This window comes from Oncorhynchus keta, chromosome 28 (genome assembly GCF_023373465.1).
Source record: "Oncorhynchus keta strain PuntledgeMale-10-30-2019 chromosome 28, Oket_V2, whole genome shotgun sequence".
NCBI classification, from domain to species: Eukaryota; Metazoa; Chordata; class Actinopteri; order Salmoniformes; family Salmonidae; genus Oncorhynchus; species Oncorhynchus keta.
The window spans coordinates 32557939-32575367 of NC_068448.1; the positions used below are offsets into that span (position 1 = coordinate 32557939).

General features: G+C 43.8%; 1 protein-coding gene across 1 annotated transcript; it reads left to right on the plus strand.

Moving 5' to 3' along the window:
• Positions 1 to 16618, plus strand: sdcbp2 (syndecan binding protein (syntenin) 2). The gene is made up of 9 exons (XM_035740785.2): positions 1 to 171; positions 4616 to 4667; positions 5181 to 5274; positions 7289 to 7389; positions 12444 to 12608; positions 13980 to 14155; positions 15309 to 15480; positions 15577 to 15668; positions 15784 to 16618. The coding sequence occupies exons 2-9, from the start codon at positions 4617 to 4619 to the stop codon at positions 15836 to 15838; spliced, it is 906 nt and encodes a 301-aa protein (XP_035596678.1). The 5' UTR covers positions 1 to 171; position 4616; the 3' UTR covers positions 15839 to 16618.
• Positions 16619 to 17429: the final 811 nt, after the last annotated feature.

The following is a 17429-nucleotide window of genomic DNA, read 5'->3' on the forward strand; positions in this document are numbered from 1 at the left end:
TTTGTCGACCAGGAAATGAGCGGTGAGGTGACTCAGAATATCACTCTATCGCTCAGGAATACCACTTCTCAGCAGCAGTGGTGTCGTCCAAAGTACGCAGCAAAAAAGGAGAAGTGTATTGGAACTATATTCGGAGGTTTTTCAAATATATTGACAACCAAAACGTTTAAGGTGAGTTTACATATTTCTAACCACATCTCCCGTTAGCTAGCGTATCTAATTTAACTAGCTAATGTAATTGCAATCGAATTTAAATAATGAATAAGGGATAATATAGCGAGCTACCTATCTAACTTTACCTGTTATCGAAGCAAGGTTGTGATTGGTATAGTCAAGTTAGTGTTCACCAGCGATGTGTTAGCCAAGATTAGATGAACAAAGAATGTTGTCTTGATAGTTAGCTAACTGTCAAACCTAGCTAGTTACTACTAGTTACTGTTTAGCCACAACTTTGTTTTTTTAGCTGATTAAGTCCCATAGTTTAGCTAGCAAGTAACAGTTAGTTAACTAACTAACCACGTTTGCTATCTAGCCAGCTAATAATATATGTGCCGTCTATATGGTGTCAAATTGTTAGTCATATTAAGTAATGCTATTAAAGTTAGCCTAGCCAGTGAAGTAGCTAACTAGCTAGCTAACAAACTAGATAGCTAACTAGCTAGTTAACGATAACTGTCGATGTTTACAACTGTTCAAATCAATGTTTCAAACCCCCTACTCGTGATATTATCTGATTTCTTGACACATTCTGGAGAATGTAAAATGTCACACTAGAGATGTGTGTAGAGCTGTAACCTAGCTCCAGAGCCATATTAACGTTAAGAGAGTTGGGACAACTTTTAGAATGTTGAGTATTGTTCTTATTCTAGACATTCGGTTCCATAGCATTGTTTAAATATCCCCCATGTAATGTTAATGGGGAGTTAACATGGCTGCCATAAAATGTTCATGTATCATCCAGAAACCGCATTGGCCCAACTCTAAATACATATCCATATATTACAGGGATCTAACTAGAGCTAGCTGTAACCATGCTTAGGAAAATGTGGTTAATAATAGGTTCAAGTTTGGCACAATGTCTACCTTGTTTTAGAATAATATCAGTCACCCTCTAGACACTGAAACAGGTTTATTGATATGTTTATGCTATGGTGCAGTAGGGCTTCGAAGGAGAAGATTTGGTATATACTGGTTGAAAAAGAGGGTGAGTGCTGCCATAGTGGTGCACTGGACATAACAGTTCAAACACAAGTTATAACAGACCTTGTGATCATTGTCATAGTTTTCCTCCTCCCCTGCTCTCTCTAGCCATGATTACCACAGCTCCCTTTCTCAACCATGTCAATAGACCAGAATACGTTGCCAAGGGGATACCATTCCTCATGCATCTTGCCAATTCGTTCAGGCTCAAGGAAGTGCTGAAATGTACCCCTCTGTTTGTTGCTGCTGCTGGACATATCGGGGTAGTGGCTAGACCAAAAGCCAGTTTACAAAAATGGATGTTGGTATTTCCTGCAGAGTGACGGAAGTTGCATCACTCAGGATATTTTTTTTGTCAGAAACACATTGTTCTTCTGTCCCTATTTGAGTCTCAAAGTTAGTCTATTCTTGTTAAGAAATTCCACCCACATCAGTCCTAAAAAAAACCTTGTAGATCCTAGTTGAGGATGAAAATGTTATTTTCCAAGCTTACCTGGGAATAACCCAGGCCCGGTTTCTGAATGGGTGAAGGCGATAGAAGGAACAGTTGAGATGAGAACCTGGAAAGTGCCTTGGTGCTCAATGACATAATGGAGTGTTTGTCTCCCTGGTCTGTGAATGGGATGCGTAGTGTAGTCTGGGCCTGAGCAGGAAGTTTCTCAGTAATGTAATTGTGGTCGGCATGTTTAGATTGGCTCTGGGATTGTGCTGAATGTTCACATTGTTGTGCTTATTTTTATCCGTATTACTGTGTAGTAGTGTCAACTAGTTAGTAGTGTTATGTCTTTTCACAATTGTGTTTTTTTTGTATAATGGTCTTTTAGCGGAACAAGGATTTGGTTGTATTCATTTGGCAGTGTTATGCATGTAGGAGTAAGTGTAATTTGCATCAATGTTGTGGGATATGATTTATACATGTGTAGGAGTGTTATTTTCCTTCTAAGTAAGCTGTGTGTTGTATCGTTTTTAAAAAATTCATTTAGTCGTGGTCATGGTAAGTGTATCATTGCCTACCTCTAAGTTCCCATTTCCTGTTCCTAGCATATAGCAGATCTTGTGATCTTTTCACTGTCAGTAATAGAGAAGTGACAAAGGAACAGCACTTTTTGGACTTTTCCTTTCTCAACCATATTCTAATGAATAAGTTGTTCAATGTACACATACACCAACACCTTCATCAGAAAAGCACAATTGTAAATCAATCAATCAAATTGATTTATAAAGCCCTTTTTACATCAGGTGATGTCACAAAGTGCTGTACAGAAACCCAGACTAAAACCCCAAACAGCAAGCAATGCAGGTGTAGAAGCATGGTGGCTAGGAAAAACTCCCAAGAAAGGCTGGAACCTAGGAATAAACCTAGAGCGGAACCAGGCTACGAGGGGTGGCCAGTCCTCTTTTAGCTGTGGGGGGTGGAGATTATAACAGAACATGGCCAAGATGTTCAAATGTTCTTAATGACCAGCAGGGTCAAATAATAATCAGTGGTTGTAGAAGGTGCAACAGGTCAGCACCTCGGGAGTAAATGTCAGTTGGCTTTTCATAGCCGATCATTCAAAGTTTCTCTACCGCTCCTCTTGTCTATAGAGAATTGAAAACAGCCGGTCTGGGACAAGGTAGCACGTCCAGTGAACAGGTCAGGGTTCCATAGCCGCAGACAGAACCGTTGAAACTGGAGCTGCAGCACGACCAGGTGGACTTGGAACAGCAAGGAGTCATCAGGCCAGGTAGTCCTGAAGCATGATCCTAGGGCTCAGGTCCTCAGAGAGAGCGGGAGAATACTTTAATTCACACAGGACACCGGATAAGACAGGAGAAATCCTCCAGATATGACAGACTGACCCTAGCCACCCGACACAAACTATTGCAGCATAAATACTGGAGGCTGAGACAGGATGGGTCGGGAGACACTGGTTCGAATCCAGGCTTTATCACATCAGGCTGTGATTGGGAGTCCCATAGGGCATCGCACAATTGGCCCAGTGTTAAGCCTTAAAGGCAAGGTGTGTTATGTTGCATGATGATTAGTCATAAGTGACAGGGCTCGCACTCTTGGGCATGGTATCTACTTTAAACTCAGGGTTTGTTGAGTTTCTGTTATGCCCTGTGCTACAGCTGATCTCTATTTACACTGTATACTGAAAGTGTGTACTCAGTCATGATGTCATTCCCTCTTTCTCTGAGTTTCATGTCCCACCCTTTCCTATCTTTGCAACGAGTGAAATATAAGTGAGCTCTTAGTTGCTCATTACCTCTGGCTGTACCACTTCTAGTAAAAGGGAATTTGCACTGTCATCCTGTTTCCCTCGCTATTCATTTAGGCCTAGATCCATTAGTTTAGCTCTGTCTTCCTCAGCCATGTGATGGTAGTTTTCCATTATAATTTCTGTGGTATTTGTTTTCCAGCTTTGAGAGCGCAAGTACTTTGTCTTCATTCACTCTCAGTATGTTGCATCCCAGACCATACATCAGGCCTTTCACATACCAAGCAGATGCCACAACAAGCTTCTTCATATTTTTCCAGTGTTTGCTAATAGGTTTCAGTTTACCTTTCTTGGTTTTAGTACAGTTGCTATCAACTTTTTTTATGCCCGTCAATGTTTTTTTTCTTGATAGTAGATGACCAGCGATCAAACGCGGCTCATTGAGATATTTTGGCAGTGTGCTCGTTCAGTGGGGACAAGGCAGATAGCAGGCTGAGGCTTGCATAACATGTTTTCTAACCAACGAAGTGCCTGAGGGATGGCTGTGTGTGAACGATGACACATTCTGCCTGCTGTGTATGTTTTGACTGTTAGCTTTAGCCTTAGCTTATAGGCTACAGTCAGGCTGGGCTAGTTCTAGAACTAACCATTTAGAAACTGTGGATAATAAGGCTTTCTCTGACTTGTTTGTTTGGTCTTGTAGGCTGTGAGGTTTCTGACCACCCATCTACTCCTTAGCCTACATCACATCTTTCTGTTGCCATTAGCTACCTTTCGCTCTCTTTTTCATCTCACAATAATGAAAGGATGTGCAATGATAAATGGGTGCTGGATGGGCAGAAACGGATCATGGTGGATTAGTGGTGAAACACTTAATTGAAAAACAGGAATCTCATTAAGAGCTTTATGGTTCTGGAGTCCCAATGCCATTCCATGTCTGTCACACGGTCAGAGCTGTGTATGGTCACGGTCTATCGACAGACAGACCAACTGCTGTGCCCTCCAACAATTCTGTCTGTGTGGTCGCGACTCCATCGGGCTGTTATCTCAAATAGGCTTTCACCCTCTGGACCTGTCCTCACCCTAAATTTCAGCTATTGATTCTCATCAAAGGTTAGCAGTTGATGGGTGAGCTCCCATTTGTATTGATGCAGTTTTTACTCCTCACATGCCAACACTTAAACATTTTATTTTGTTTTTTTCCCACACAGAATGTCGCTGTATCCATCTCTCGAGGATCTTAAGGTGGACAAGGTCATGAAGGTAAGGCAAACCAAGTATCAGACAGAATATTCAACCATTTTGAAGTAGCCTACTCTGAGCTCCTCTCGGCTGATCAAGTTCTCTTCCTGATAACAATGAAGCTAGCGGGAGGCTAAAACCAAAACCAAAATGTAAATGAAATCAGCCTTGCTCTTTGTTAAAAGAGAGGAAGACAAATTGGAGTAGTACTCTGAAGCTTACGCCAAGGTGTTCTAGGGTCCATTACACTCTCTAGTGACGTTTTGTCTTCCAAATAAATGTTCTAATGGATATCAGTCCAGCTGCATATTATTGTAAGGTGGGACAACGTTATTACCTTCCCTGTTTTTTCACTTCCAAGAAGAATGAAGTGGCTGTTCTTAAAAGATTTGTACTTATTTGCATTTGCTAGCTTAATGGTATTGTGTGTGTGTGTGGATGGATAGCCGGGGGAGAAGTCCTCTTATACTGTAAGAGTTGTATTGAGTTTCAGTATGACAACTTAATACACTGCTCTACTGTCTTTCTCCCTAGGCCCAAGCCCAATTTGCCCATACCACTGCTACCCCAGCCATCGCTGAGGGGACCTACCAGCCGCAGGCTGCTGGCCTGGGGATGCCATCAACAAGTAGGTCCCTGGCTCTGATATGCCTCTAATCACACTTTGAAGATCACATACCATATTTGATAATTCCCCGTTTGTTACCTTCCTGCAGACCAGGACCCATATTCACAAAGCATCTCAGAGTAGGAGTGCTTATTTAGCATATGTTTTGTCTTTTAAATCATAATAAGAGCGGGACCTTATCCTAGATCAGCACTCTGAAATGCTTTGTGAACACGGGCCCTGATCTCTCACTTTCTCCCTACTCTTTTGTCACTTGGTTTCCCTCCATCTTTGTCTCTGGTGGTGGTCTTCCCTGAATCAGTCTATTCTTAGAGCAGGCAGACATTTGCCCTCTATTGTGTTTTGTGGTATTGAGGGGAAATAGATAAATGCATAGAGAGAGGATGGGAGTGAGATGGGGTCTTGGGCCTACCAGGGGAGTGAATGTAATTTCCCTCAACTCCTACTCCGTGGCTCTCACTCCTCTCAGCCTCAGGGTCTTTGAGTGAGGGTGAAATGGGCAGGGAGACCACAGTGTGTACTCCCTCAATGCACAAGTCCGAATGGGGGAGGATGATGCAGGAGTACAAGCTAAAAGGAAAGTAGAAGATGGACAGGGGGCCCAGAGGGAGGAAAATGTGTTTTTTTTCTGCTCTTTTTCACTTGTTCTCCTCTTTCACTCTTGCTCTCTCTTGCCGGTTCTCTCTCAGGATGGAATGTCCTCTGGGCTTTTGTTTTTTCCAGTGGAGCTAGTTTAGGGTTGCCATGGAGAAGGCTGGCCGAGCAGCAGGGCTGAGAAGGGGGGGAGGGGTGTTTTTTTCTCAGGCCTGAAGGGGACAGACTGGAAAGGAGGTGAAGGAAATGGCCTTGGCATCATCACTGGACTACAGGTCAAACACAGCTCCCACTCCTGCTCCCTCTTCATAGGAAGAGGTTGTAATGATGCGTGTAGGCGGTGGTTGGGTGAATCGCTGTCTGCAAATCCCTCACACACAGCATCTGTGGTCTGTGTGTGGGTGGTGGTCTCTGTGTTCCTTTGCTTGAACCAAAAATGGTGCCCTATAGCCAGTATGACTTTTATGCTTGTCTACTGTTTGACTGTCTCTGTCTTATCATATCAGTCTAAACAGGATGCACCTGAGCTCAAATTCGAGTTTCATAGCAAACGGTCTGAATACAAATGTATTTTTGTGTTTTATTTGAAATACATTTGCTAAAATGTATTTAAGCCCTTATCCACATAGGCTGACCATGTCTTTGCATCTGTGTACAATTTGTATGTATGTGCTTTTCCTTTCCACCTATCCCACTGTGCTCTGGGTGTGGGTTTGACATAGCACAGGTCTCCTGTTCACTGGACAGGTGCAATACTCTGAGGGCAAGAGCCGAAACATGTTGGTTTTACTTAATAAATTAGATATACTTCTATTGTCCTCCAAGAGTTGCTGAATCTCCTCTCTACTTCAGTTTTCTCCTCAATTCATGCACCTTGTTTGGAGAGAGAGAGGTTGCGGCAGTGCGGGTACTCCAGCCCAGTCTGCTCCTGCCAGAAAAGTGGAACAGGGAAACAGCCTTTTCTTTCAGAGCCATGAAGAGAGGGAGTCCTGTCAGGAACTGAGAGCTGTGCTAAAGCACAGCAGCCAGGTTATTAGTAGCATTCCTCCAGAGCAGCTCAAGACTAACCCTGCTTTAGTGGTCAGTGTGACTGAATACAACTCATCACAATGTAGGAGTGTTCAATGCCTCTTATTGCTCATTATGTAAATATTGTAACACATACCGACTGAAGAGACATACAGAAAATGTTTTTTTTGTCAGTATTGTGTTCTGATTGGTTCACTTCTGAATATCGCATGTTTATTTTAAGGGGGTAGTCGATGCAAAATGTATATTGAGTCAAATTCCCCTGACCCTTGTCTGAAGGCCCATAGGGACAAAATCCACATTAAGCCATTGATTACTTTTGCCACAGCCAGGAGTCATAATTAGCATCGTCCAAATGATTTATTGTATTCATGTGTTTTTCCTCCTCTAGCCCTGTACCCTAATCTGGAGGATCTGGGAGAGTACATGGGCCTGAGCCTCAACAGTGATGAGGTGCAGAGGAACATGGCCCTGGTGCCCATGGCAGACAATGTAAGTATCGTGGGTAGTTTTAATCCACCAAGCACTACGAGAGAGAGCCCACCTCTTGTTGGTGTATGTCAGATGTGTTTTTGTGAAGGATGTCACTGGTGATCTCGGTCAGAAGTGTTTTCTCTTCATTGGCTGAGTGAGGGATAAGGGGAGTTCTCTGTGGATGCCTGAATATTATGTAAAGTCTATCTGATGCTTAGATGTCAGACAGAGGACCCCAGTTCCATCAGGCCAGCTCACACAACACATCCTGTTCGTCTCTAGTGAAGACACCGCCTCACAGAATAGGTTGCATTCAAAAGGGTATTCGGAAGTGCAGCTAGTAAATTCAGCGGATGTAGTTAGTAAATGCAAACCACAAGGCTTCAACAAGAGATGTATGGTACTAAACCCCCCCCCGGTACATATTTTGTCAAGAGTTGTACAAGAATTAGACGTGTAGCCTAGTTTTTTGAGGGGGAGGCAGGAGGGACATTGGTTTTGAAGGCGCTATGAGACTGAGTCATAGAAGACTCTTTAGAAACCAGAGTGCTGTGTAGCACTGTGTTCCAAGAGCACCACTGACTCACTCGGCAGCAGCCTGGAGTGTGAGTGGGTGAGGCCTCTGCTCCCCCTCAGTGTGTAGGCCAGTGTGTGTGGGTGAGCTCTCATAATGCCCAGTATTATGTCCACTCACATTTAGTTCTCTTATTCACTTTAGAACACCAAAAAGAAGATTCAAGAAAATGCCAAATAAACAATGCAGATTTAGTCTAACATATGAGTGAGAGAACAAGAAGTCATGTCAAAAGCAGGTCTTATCATCTTTATTAAGTTCTAGGTGGTTTAATCCTCCTGGCTTAGCAAGTGGAAGTTTTCCAGGTGATGCTGGGAATTGAATCTACACTGAACAAAAATATCAAGGCAACATGTAAAGTGTTTGTCCCATGTTTCATGAGCTGAATAAAAGAGCCCCAAAATGTTCCAAATGCACACCAAGCTTATTTTTCTCAAATGTTGGTAATTAGCATTTCTCCTTTGCCAAGATAATCCATCCACCACAGGTGTGGCATATCAACAAGCAGATTAAAATGAATGATCATTACAAATCTATTTTTTTTTGTCACACATGGTTAGCAGATGTTAATGCGAGGTAGCGAAATGCTTGTGCTTCTAGTTCCGACAATGCAGTAATAACCAACAAGTAATCTAACTAACAATTCCTAAACTACTGTCTTATACACAGTGTAAGGGGATAAAGAATATGTACATAAGGATATATGAATGAGTGATGGTACAGAGCAGCATAGGCAAGATACAGTAGATGGTATAGAGTACAGTATATACATATAAGATGAGTATGTAAACAAAGTGGCATAGTTAAAGTGGCTAGTGATACATGTATTACATAAGGATGCAGTCGATGATAAAGAGTACAGTATATACGTATGCATATGAGATGAATAATGTAGGGTAAGTAACATTATATAAGGTAGCATTGTTTAAAGTGGCTAGTGATATATTTACATCATTCCCATCAATTCCCATTATTAAAGTTGGGTCAGTGTGTTGGCTGTTTAACAGTCTGATGGCCTTGAGATAGAAGCTGTTTTTCAGTCTCTCGGTCCCAGCTTTGATGCACCTGTACTGACCTCGCCTTCTGGATGATAGCGGGGTGAACAGGCAGTGGCTCGGGTGGTTGATGTCCTTGATGATCTTTATGGCCTTCCTGTAACATCGGGTGGTGTAGGTGTCCTGGAGGGCAGGTAGTTTGCCCCCGGTGATGCGTTGTGCAGACCTCACTACCCTCTGGAGAGCCTTACGGTTGAGGGCGGAGCAGTTGCCGTACCAGGCGGTGATACAGCCCACCAGGATGCTCTCGATTGTGCATCTGTAGAAGTTTGTGTGCTTTTGGTGACAAGCCGAATTTCTTCAGCCTCCTGAGGTTGAAGAGGCGCTGCTGCGCCTTCTTCACGATGCTGTCTGTGTGAGTGGACCAATTCAGTTTGTCTGTGATGTGTATGCCGAGGAACTTAAAACTTGCTACCCTCTCCACTACTGTTCCATCGAAGTGGATAGGGGGGTGTTCCCTCTGCTGTTTCCTGAAGTCCACAATCATCTCCTTAGTTTTGTTGACGTTGTGTGAGGTTATTTTCCTGACACCACACTCCGAGGGCCCTCACCTCCTCCCTGTAGGCCGTCTCGTCGTTGTTGGTAATCAAGCCTACCACTGTTGTGTCGTCCGCAAACTTGATGATTGAGTTGGAGGCGTGTGTGGCCACGCAGTCGTGGGTGAACAGGGAGTACAGGAGAGGGCTCAGAACGCACCCTTGTGGGGCCCCAGTGTTGAGGATCAGAGGGGAGGAGATGTTGTTACCTACCCTCACCACCTGGGGGTGGCCCGTCAGGAAGTCCAGTACCCAGTTGCACAGGGCGGGGTCGAGACCCAGGGTCTCGAGCTTGATGACGAGCTTGCAGGGTACTATGGTGTTGAATGCCGAGCTGTAGTCGATGAACAGCATTCTCACATAGGTATTCCTCTTGTCCAGATGGGTTAGGGCAGTGTGCAGTGTGGTTGAGATTGCATTGTCTGTGGACCTATTTGGGCGGTAAGCAAATTGGAGTGGGTCTAGGGTGTCAGGTAGGGTGGAGGTGATATGGTCCTTGACTAGTCTCTCAAAGCACTTCATGATGACGGAAGTGAGTGCTACGGGGCGGTAGTCGTTTAGCTCAGTTACCTTAGCTTTCTTGGGAACAGGAACAATGGTGGCCCTCTTGAAGCATGTGGGAACAGCAGACTGGTATAGGAATTGATTGAATATGTCCGTAAACACACCGGCCAGCTGGTCTGCGCATGCTCTGAGGGCGCGGCTGGGGATGCCGTCTGGGCCTGCAGCCTTGCGAGGGTTAACACGTTTAAATGTCTTACTCACCTCGGCTGCAGTGAAGGAGAGAAGGCATGTTTTCGTTGCAGGCCGTGTCAGTGGCACTGTATTGTCCTCAAAGCGGGCAAAAAAGTTATTTAGTCTGCCTGGTGCAGATTGACTGTAGACCCTGCCACATGCCTCTTGTGTCTTGAGCCGTTCAATTGAGATTCTACTTTGTCTCTGTACTGACGCTTAGCTTGTTTGATAGCCTTGCGGAGGGAATAGCTGCACTGTTTGTATTCGGTCATGTTACCAGACACCTTGCCCTGATTAAAAGCAGTGGTTTGCGCTTTCAGTTTCACGCGAATGCTGCCATCAATCCACGGTTTCTGGTTAGGGAATGTTTTAATCGTTGCTATGGGAACGACATCTTCAACGCATGTTCTAATGAACTCGCACACCGAATCAGCGTATTCATCAATGTTGTTATCTGACGCAATACGAAACATATCCCAGTCCATGTGATGGAAGCAGTCTTGGAGTGTGGAGTCAGCTTGGTCGGACCAGCATTGGACAGACCTCAGCGTGGGAGCCTCTAGTTTTAGTTTCTGTCTGTAGGCAGGGATCAGCAAAATGGAGTCGTGGTCAGCTTTTCCGAAAGGGGGGTGGGGCAGGGCCTTATATGCGTCGCGGAAGTTAGAGTAACAATGATCCAAGGTTTTTCCACCCCTGGTTGCGCAATCGATACGCTGATAAAATTTAGGGAGTCTTGTTTTCAGATTAGCCTTGTTAAAATCCCCAGCTACAATGAATGCAGCCTCCGCATAAATTGTTTCCAGTTTGCAAAGAGTTAAATAAAGTTCGTTCAGAGCCATCGATGTGTCTGCTTGGGGGGGGGGATATATACGGCTGTGATTATAATCGAAGAGAATTCTCTTGGTAGATAATGCGGTCTACATTTGATTGTGAGGAATTCTAAATCAGGTGAACAGAAGGATTTGAGTTCCTGTATGTTTCTTTCATCACACCATGTCTCGTTAGCCATAAGGCGTACGCCCCCGCGCCTCTTCTTACCAGAAAGGTGTTTGTTTCTGTCGGCGCGATGCGTGGAGAAACCCGTTGGCTGCACCGCTTCGGATAGCGTCTCTCCAGTGAGCCATATTTCTGTGAAGCACAGAACGTTAGTCTCTGATGTCCCTCTGGAATGATACCCTTGCTCGGATTTCATCAACCTTGTTGTCTAGAGACTGGACATTGGCAAGAAGAATGCTAGGGAGTGGTTCACGGTGTGCCCGTCTCCGGAGTCTGACCAGAAGACTGCCGCGTTTCCCTCTTTTTCGGAGTCGTTTTTTTGGGTCGCTGCATGCGATCCATTCCGTTGTCCTGTTTGTAAGGCAGAACACAGGATCCGTTGGTCGTACTGATGGTGAGTTGACGCTGATCTTATATTCAGTAGTTCTTCTCGACTGTATGTAATGAAACCTAAGATGACCTGGGGTACTAATGTAAGAAATAACACGTAAAAAAACAAAACTTCATAGTTTCCTAGGAACGCGAAGCGAGGCGGCCATCTCTGTCGGCGCCGGAAGTATGTGTACACAGGTGCACCTTGTGCTGGGGACAATGAAAGGCCACTAAAATGTTTTTTTTTCTCTCCACACAACACAATGCTACAGATGTCTCAAGTTTTGAGGGAGAGTGCAATTGACATGCTGACTGCAGGAATGTCCACCAGAGCTGTTGCTAGAGAATTTCATGTTAATTTCTCTACCAACGTCGTTTTCGAGAATTTGGCACTATGTCCAACCGGCCTCAGACCACAACTGCAGACCACGTGTATGGCATTGCGTGGCCGAGCGGTTTGCTGATGTCAACATTGTGAACAGAATTCCCCATGGTGGCGGTGACTGTTTTTCTGATCAACTCCCCTACCTTGTTTTTTAAGGTATCTGTGATTAAGAGATTAGGGCCTAATTAATTGATTTCAATTGACAGATTTTGTTATATGAACTCTAACTCATTAAAATCCTGTAAATTGTTGGGTTGCGTTTTTTATATTTTTGTTCAGTATACCTCCTCCCATGGACATTCCATTCCATCTCCAACTGCTTATTAATGTAGCATTCAATTCCACCCCTGCCATCTCTCTTCCAATCTCTGAATTCTCTCTCAATTTTATCTGCCTGTCTCTTCCCCCTCCCTCTACAGCAGGTGGCAGTGCCCTCAGGCATGGGCATCGGTGGCATGGTGAGTCCTGTGACTGGGTCAGACGTGGGGATCAGGAGGGCAGAGATCCGACCCGGTCTGCGTGAGATCATCCTCTGTAAGGACCAGGATAAGAAGGTCGGCCTGAGGCTGAGGGCCATCGACAATGTGAGTCATCATGATAGCGTTACCACCAGACTAAAGTTTGGGGTTATCTATCCTCAGGCCAGTCTATATCTGGGCCGCAGGCACTTGTTCTAAATCTGCCTAAGAAACTTAAATCCCCCCTAAAGCAATCGCTGAATATTTATTAAATAAGCAGTCGAGCCTATATAAATGTACAGTGCATTTGGAAAGTATTCAGACCCCTTGACTTTGTCCACATTTTGTTACGTTACAGCCTTATTCTAAAATGGATTAAATGATTTTCTTCCCTCATCAATCTACACACAATACCCCATAATGACAAAGCAAAAAACATTATTATTATTTTTTGTTGTTGAAAATATCACATTTACATAAGTATTCACACCCTTCACTCAGTACTTTGTTGGAGTAGCTTTGGTAGTGATTACAACTTCAAGTCTTCTTGGGTATGACGCTACAAGCTTGGCACACCTATATTTGGGGAGTTTCTCCCAAAGAGTTCAATCTTGGTTTCATCAGACCAGAAAATCTTGTTTGTCATGGTCTGAGAGTCCTTTAGGTGCCTTTTGGCCAACTCCAAGCGGGCTGTCATGTTCCTTTTACTGAGGAGTGGCTTCTGTCGGGCCACTCTACCATAAAGGCCTGATTGGTGGAGTGCTGCAGATGGTTGTCCTTCTGGAAGGTTCTCCCATCTCCACAGAGGAGCACTGTCAGAGTGACCATCGGTTTCTTGGTCACCTCCCTGACCACGGCCCTTCTCGCCCGATTGCTCAGGTTGACCGGGCGGCCAGCTCTAGGAAGAGTCTTGGCGGTTCCAAACTTCTTCCATTTAAGAATGATGAAGGCCACTGTGTTCTTGGGGACCTTCAATGCTGCAGAATTATTTTGGTACCCTTCCTCAGATTTGTCTCGACACAATTCCGTGGACCTCATGGCTTGGTTTTGTCAACTGTGGGACCTTATATAGACAGGTGTGGCTTTCAAAATAATTTCCAATCAATTTAATTTACCACAGGTGGACTCCAATCAAGTTGTAGAAACATCTCAAGAATGATCAATGGAAACAGGATGCACCTGAACTCAAATTCGAGTTTCATAGCAAACAGTCTGAATACAAATGTATTTTTGTGTTTTATTTTAAATACATTTGCTAAAATGTCTAAACTGTTTTTCGCTTTGTCAGGATGGGTATTGAGGGACATTTATTTAATCAATTATAGATTAAGGCTGTAACGTAACAAAATGTGAATATAGGGAAGGGGTCTGAATTCTTTACGAATGCACTGTATCTAATTTCCACTGCAGACCTAAGAGGAATCTGTTATTCCAGCAGGGGAGACTATGTAGTGTGTTAACTTCAGTGGAACATGTTGTATTTCCTCTCCTCCTCAGGGAGTGTTTATCCAGTTGGTTCAAGCCAACTCCCCGGCCGCCCTGGGGGGTCTGCGCTTCGGGGACCAGGTCCTCCAGATCAACGGGCAGAACTGTGCTGGCTGGAGCCTGGACAAGGCCCACAAAGTCCTGAAGGCTGCGGCCGAGACCCGCATCGAGCTCATCGTCCGGGACAGGTAAGGAGATGAAGCAGCACGTGTTGCACGTAGATGTAGACTGAGGGAAAGTGTCAGTAACATGCATGTCATTCTCTCCTGGCTCAAAGTTGAGGTGAGATTGACTGCATCACTATTGGTCTTTGTGCGAGGTGTTGATGTGTTGAAGGTACCAAACTGTCTGTTCAATCAGTTGGCACACAGTTTGGACACCCATCGGAACAGCACAAGACATGCAACCAGAGGTGTCTTCACAGTCCCCAGGTCTGTATTAACTACATGGAACTCTGCCACCCCAATCTAGCAATAAAACCAGTTTTAAAAGAACACCTTACTGTACAAAGGGGACTGTGAAGAGACCCATATGTTGTATTATAATTTGCACTGTACTATGTATTAGATCTAGATATTGTGTGTTTGTACTGATATGCAGGCTCTGTGTGATGTTTTAAATGTATGTATTTCAGTCCTTGACTAATGATGTTCTGCACGATGTCATGTGGACCCCAGGAAGAGTAGCTGATGCTTTTGCAGTGGCTAATGGGAATCCTAATGAATACCAAATGAATGACCAACATTTTAATCAAATGTAGTTTATAAAGCCCTTTTTACATCAGCAGTTGTCACAGTGCTTTACAAATACCTGGTCTGAACACCGAAACAGCTGAAGCAGAAGCACAATGGCTGGGAACAACTCCCTAGAAAGCAGGAATCTAGGAAGACCTCCAGAGAGGAACCAGTGTAGTCCAGTTTGATCACTTTCCTGGATTATGTCATGGGGTTTTGGTGTTTATCAGTATGTCTGGCCATTAGGGGGGATGCTAATAGATAGTGTAAATGTCCTTAGATGCTCTGTGCTGTGAAAATCTGACACTGTAGCTCTGGCTCCTCCTGCTGGACATATCACCACACTTGATGTACATTTTTGCTGTTAGGCTAATTTCTATCATCTTTTGAGAAACTGCATTCTGATCAAAGGACATGGTTAAAAAAAAAGGCCAAAAGTCTAAAGCAGGAAAATTAAAAGAATTGTCCTTGATAGAAAAGCAGCTTTAGGCCACTACCAACCCTAACCCATTTGAGAGATTTTAGTAGTAGCGCAGACCACTTTCTCCTAAGTGCCCTTCTTGAGCATTGAGTACCTAATTTGTCTTTGTTTGTGGTCTGACTTCAGGCCGTTCCAGCGTACTGTCACCATGCACAAAGACAGCTCGGGTCACGTTGGGTTCATCTTCAAGTCGGGCAACATCACTTCGCTGGTCAAGGATGGTTCGGCCGCTCGCAATGGCCTTCTGACCGGCCACTACATCTGTGAGATCAATGGCCAGAATGTTATCGGCCTCAAGGTCAGTTTTGACTTGTAACTGTTGACGGAGACTTCTCCATAATGATGAATGTGTCCGAAATTGTCTAATGTATACTAATACTCTGTTTATGTGCAGGACGCTCAGATCAAGGACATCCTGACCACCTCCCCTACAGCTATGACCATCACCATCATGCCCAAGTTCATCTACGAACACATGATCAAGAGGTAACCGGTCAGGAGCTGAGTGTCTAAGGAATAGCATTACACTGTTTCCTCAGATCAGTAACGCTGGTAAAATACTTAGCCATTTAGATTAATAGAATGTGTTTTTTGTTTTTAGAATGTCCAGCGGTCTCCTGCGATCAGCCATGGACCACTCTGTGCCAGAGGTGTGAGGACCAGAACGTGACCACGTTCTCCTGCAGGATGGTTCCCATTGGGCCCCTAAATGTCCAATGGGGTTCTTTCTCTTTCGAAAAAACCTCTTGTATCACAATCACCTTCATCGTAACAATAGTTATTCAATGTAGTTCCTTTTATACTTCAACCCTCTGTCTCTATTTACATTTCATCTTTTTATATGATCATTCTTGTAGTCAAGTATTACATTATGTATGTGGCATTGCATTGAGTACATTTATTTTAAAGATATGAACATTACCACGAGTCCAGAGCTTCCTCAAATATAGCATGGAAATGGATCATTGGCTCGTGAACTTTCACCCTTTGTGTCAAAATGCTGTAAAAGCCAATGACCCCCATGGTTGTTGATCGTTCCCCTATGCAGCTGGGGTGTTACGCTGGGCGGATCCACTAAGTGCACTTTCCACTTCCTGTTAGAGGTAGTCTTTCCTCTAACCATTTCAGTGTTTTCTTATTGTTCAAGTGGAGTCAAAATAAACTAGGAAGTATGGAGAAGTTAACTCTGGGAATTGATTTGTTTGATGCACAAAGTAATCAACAAATAAAACATATCTAGGGTTCAATCATGTTTAGTGCATATATTCTGTGATTGATGTGCACAGCGGTTCTCTGAATGTTCCTTTGCTGTTCGTTTGGTTGCTTTCTTTTCGTAATCCTTGATAAATCATACAGCCATCAATCTGAATGCTAGAATCTAAAAGTTTATATACAAAATAACTGTAAAACAAATAAATAATCCTTCTGTTCATTCATTCTGCTGTCCACTCAGTGTGTGCCCTCCCTTTACTCAGAGAGTATATGTCCCTTTTATTTAACTAGGCAAGTCAGTTAGGAACATTCTTATTTACAATGACGGACTAGTGGGTTAACTGCCTGTTCAGGGGCAGAACAACAGATTTGTACCTTGTCAGCTCAGGGGTTTGAAATTGCAACCTTCCGGTTACTAGTCCAACACTAACCACTAGGCTACCCTGCCGCCACATATCAACCTATTTACTCTAGTTTAGAACACCCATCTTCTGCCTTGTACAATTTTAGGTGATTTAATCCCTTTAAATTGGCCTTTGGACTACTAATAACCAGCCATAGTGTTTAGGTAATCTTGACAGTATTGCTTTAAAGTATGGATGGACTCGGGCCACATTCCTTCATATCGGGTTTCATACCTTCAACAGGTGACGTTATCCTTTTAAAGGCTGCCAGAACACAATAGTGGGAATGCCCATGAGACTTAAACCTAAACTCATTTTACAACAACTTTGTTAAATTCCTTCCATTTAGTGAAAACATTTGAAAGTACTTTGTGGATAACTGAACAGAAACACAAGTGTCAGTTTTACATCATGTGGTTTAATATGGGGCCTTTTGGTTTTGCTTTATACAGTATGGTGGGAGTGAAAATGCATCTGTACTCATGAACTGTGATGTCTGCACTGTACACACTATTGCCATTAAGATAACTGATCTATAGCTATTAATAATGATGGCTACTTGATCCCCATACAAGGCATTTAGGAGGGAAAATGTCCTTCAGGTAAAGATGTCTCATACCATCTTTGATAT

Excerpts from the sequence above, each read along its gene's own strand:
- sdcbp2 (XM_035740785.2), top strand. The coding sequence starts at position 4,617 with ATGTCGCTGTATCCATCTCTCGAGGATCTTAAGGTGGACAAGGTCATG. Across the intron at positions 4,668-5,180 it reads AGGTGGACAAGGTCATGAAG|GCCCAAGCCCAATTTGCCCA; the intron begins GTAAGGCAAACC and ends CTTTCTCCCTAG. Across the intron at positions 15,481-15,576 it reads AGAATGTTATCGGCCTCAAG|GACGCTCAGATCAAGGACAT; the intron begins GTCAGTTTTGAC and ends GTTTATGTGCAG.